The sequence below is a fragment of the Carlito syrichta genome, unplaced genomic scaffold (genome assembly GCF_000164805.1).
Source record: "Carlito syrichta isolate Samal-C Ts95f unplaced genomic scaffold, Tarsius_syrichta-2.0.1 Scaffold97051, whole genome shotgun sequence".
NCBI lineage: Eukaryota > Metazoa > Chordata > Mammalia > Primates > Tarsiidae > Carlito > Carlito syrichta.
In genome coordinates, this window is record NW_007041147.1 from 16,907 (window position 1) to 20,250 (window position 3,344).

General features: G+C 53.7%; 1 protein-coding gene across 1 annotated transcript in view; it reads left to right on the forward strand.

Moving 5' to 3' along the window:
• ENG (endoglin) overlaps positions 1-3,344 on the forward strand; it is a gene marked incomplete at its 3' end in the record, with an annotated part of 33,542 nt that overhangs the window by 7,988 nt on the left and 22,210 nt on the right. Inside the window, exon 3 of the mRNA XM_021714788.1 lies at positions 465-616. Coding sequence (XP_021570463.1) covers positions 465-616 — 152 coding nt within the window. The remainder of the gene's footprint in view (positions 1-464; positions 617-3,344) is intronic.

Here is a 3,344-nt window from a genome sequence, read left to right on the forward strand (position 1 = left end):
CCATGGGTTCGAGACCTGCCTGGGCAACTTGGCGAGACCTCATCTCTACAATAAATCAAAAACTAGCTGGGCATGGTAGCACATGCCTGTAGTTACAGCTACTGGGAAGGCTGAGACTGAAGGATCGCCGGAGCCCAGCAGGTCGAGGCTGTGGTGGCTGGAAGCGGCCCCTGCACTCCAGTCTGGGTGATGGAGTGAGACTCCAACTCAAAAAAAATAAATAAATAAATAGCCAGACATGGTGGCATGCACCTATAGTCTCACAATCTCGGGAGGCAGAGGAGAGAGGATCACCTGAGGCCAGGAGGTTGAAGCTGTGGTGAGCTGTGATCGTGTCACTGCACTCCAGCCTGGGCAACAAAGTGAGACCCAGACTCAAAAAACAAACAAAAAGAGAGTGGGAGTGGTGGTCATCACCTTATCTCTACCGGGCCCTCGCTCGGGCTGTGTCTTTCTTTCCTCAGGTCTTGCAGAAACAAACCACTGTGACCTACAGCCTGTGGATCCCGCAAGAGGCGAGGTGACATATACCACCAGCCAGGTCTCCAAGGGGTGCGTGGCTCAGGTCTCCAACGCATCGCTCGAAGTCCACATCCTCTTCCTGGAGTCCCCAAGGGTGAGTGCCCGTGGTGGGGTTGGGTAGGGGCACAGAGGTTGCCCAGGGCCAACGAGATGTGGGTGCCTTCCTTGTGGCTGTTCTTGGGGCAGTGGCCGAGTCCTCCTCCACCTCCCTGCCTAGGGAATGACGTGGGTATCTCACAGGGTCAGATAGGAGTGGCATTTCTGGAGGCAGGGTCTGGGATCAGGGCAGTCCTTCGAATGTCACAAGACCCTGGTGGAAAGGGCCAGGTTTGGTGGGTGACCTAGTGGGGAAGGGCCAGGGTCTGGGGGTGGGCCGGGTGGTCTGCGGCGTATGCACTTCCAATGACGGAGATCTCATGGCTTCTCAGAGGACACAGTGCCATTCGGGCAACTGGACCTTGGAAAAGGCCTCCCTCGACCGAGCCCACATTTTCCTCTCTGGGACATTCCCGGGGACAGTCTCCCCAGGAGAGCCCTCCCAAGGCCCACCATCGGTGTGTCTGATAAGCTTGTCCCTCTTAATAATAACAACAGATTTGGGGTTTTTTATTTTTGTTTTTGTAGTCTCACTCTGTTGCCCAGGCTGGAGTGCGGTAGCACGGTCACAGCTCACAGCAGTCTCGACCTCCTGGGCTCAGACCATCCCCCTGCCTCAGCCTCTTGAGTAACCGGGACTACAGACGTGTGCCACCATGCCTGGCTCATTTTTTAAAATTCTTGGTAGAGATGAGGTCTTGCTGTGTTGGCCAGGCTGGTCTCAAACTCCTGGGGTCAAGCAGTCCTCCTGCCTCAGCCTCCTGAAGTGCTGGGGTTACAGGTGTGAACCACTGTGTCCAGCAACACATTTGTTAAGTGATTTGTTAAGGAAAATTGGGCTTGGCTGAGGGAGGCCGTTTTCAGCTCTAGGGACCGTGCTGGGGCCTACTCCATGTCAGGAATTAAGTGTCTTCGGTGTTTAGTCTCCCAAGGCCCATCTCCAGGATCTGCTATTTTCTCTGCTTCTTGGAGGAGGAAGCTGAGGCTGGCCTAGAGCAGAAGAGGGACACGCCCACGGCCAGCATTCGTATCAGATTCCGGGGACCCCAGACCAGGCTGCCACTTGGCTGCCAGGTGGCCTCGGCATGCAGGTGGCATCTGACCTGGGTGGCTGAAGGTCATAACTTGGCTGGTGTGATCTTGGGTCCCGATAGTGATTTATCGTGTCAGCTCAGGGTAAACTTCTGGCCAACCTGCCCCCAAAGCTGTTAAGTTGTCCTGCGCTTGTGCGATGATAAGAAAGTGCCCAGACCACCAGTATCGGGGTCCCTGCAACCCACTGCCCTGTGCAACACAAGGACTGCGGGCTTTGATAATTTCCAAGCCATAGATAGTGCCAAACACACATTATGTGGTTTTCAGAGGCATTGTAATTTTTTTTCAAATTTGAAAATAATATTTATTTATTTTTGAGTCAGGGTCTCACTCTGTCACCCATGCAATGGCATGATCATGGCTCACTGCAGCCTGAACTTTCTGGGCTCAGGCGATCCACCCTCCTCAGCCTCCTGAGTAGCTGGGACTACAGGAGCACACCACCATACCTGGTTAATTTTTTTTGTTTTGAGTCAGAGTCTCACTCTGTCACCCAGGCTGGAGTGCAATGGCACGCTCATGGCCACTACAGACTCAGCCTGCTGGGCTTAGGTGATCCTTCCGTCTCAGCCTTCCCAGTTGCTAGACCCACAGGCACGCACCACCACACTCAGCTAATTTTTTGATTTATTGTAGAGATGAGATCTTGCCAGTTTTCCCAGGATGGTCTCAAACCCCTGGGCTCAGGCAATCCTCTTACCTCCACCTTCCAAAGTGCTGGAATTACAGGCATGAACTACCGTGCCCAACCTCTAGCTAATTAAAAAAAATTTTTTTTGTGGAGATAAAGTCTTGCTATGTCGCCCAGGTTGATCTTGAACTCTTGGGCTCAAGCAATCTTCCTGCCTCGGCCTCCCAAAGTGCTGGGATTACAAGTGTAAACCACTGCACCTGGCTGGAACTTCCAGGATTTGATTCAAAAATCCCAAGTCTGTGGCTCCAGGGTCAGGAGAGGTGTTCACCTGAGGAGGTAGTGAAGAGAGCTGCGTTCAAGAGACCCAGAGGCCAGGCCTGGACCTGTGCATGGCCTGCACCTTGCAGAGAGGCTGGGGCACGGGAGGTGGGCCTTCTCCCCACTCTCTGGTAGACACACCTCCCTGGGCTCAGGGGCTCACCTGGAAACCACAGAGTAGCAGAATCAGGCTGGGTCCTGATGTGCCCCCAAATGATTGTTGAGTGTATGAACGAGAGGCTACATGCATAACTGAATGTTTGCACTGCTATGTGACCATGAGGCTGGTGTTACGGACACGGGTTCTGGTTGGGTGCAGTGGCTCATGCCTGTAATCTCCGCACTTTGGGAGGCCAAAGTGGGAGGATCACTTGAGCCCAGAAGCTTGAGACTGGCCTGGCAACGTTATAAGCTGGGCATGGTGGCGCAGGCCTGTAGTCCCAGCTACTCGGAGGCTGAAGCAAAAGGATCACCTGAGCCCAGGAGGTCGAGACTGAGATGAACTGTGATCATGCCACTGCACTCCAACCTGGTCAAGAAAAAAAAATATTTAAAAAAATGTTTTGTGAGCCGGGCTCGGTGGCTCAGCCTGCAATCTCGCACCTTTGGGAGGCTGAGATGAGTGGATTGCCTGAGCCCGCGGGTTCGAGACCCACCTGGGCAGTGAGACCTCATCTCT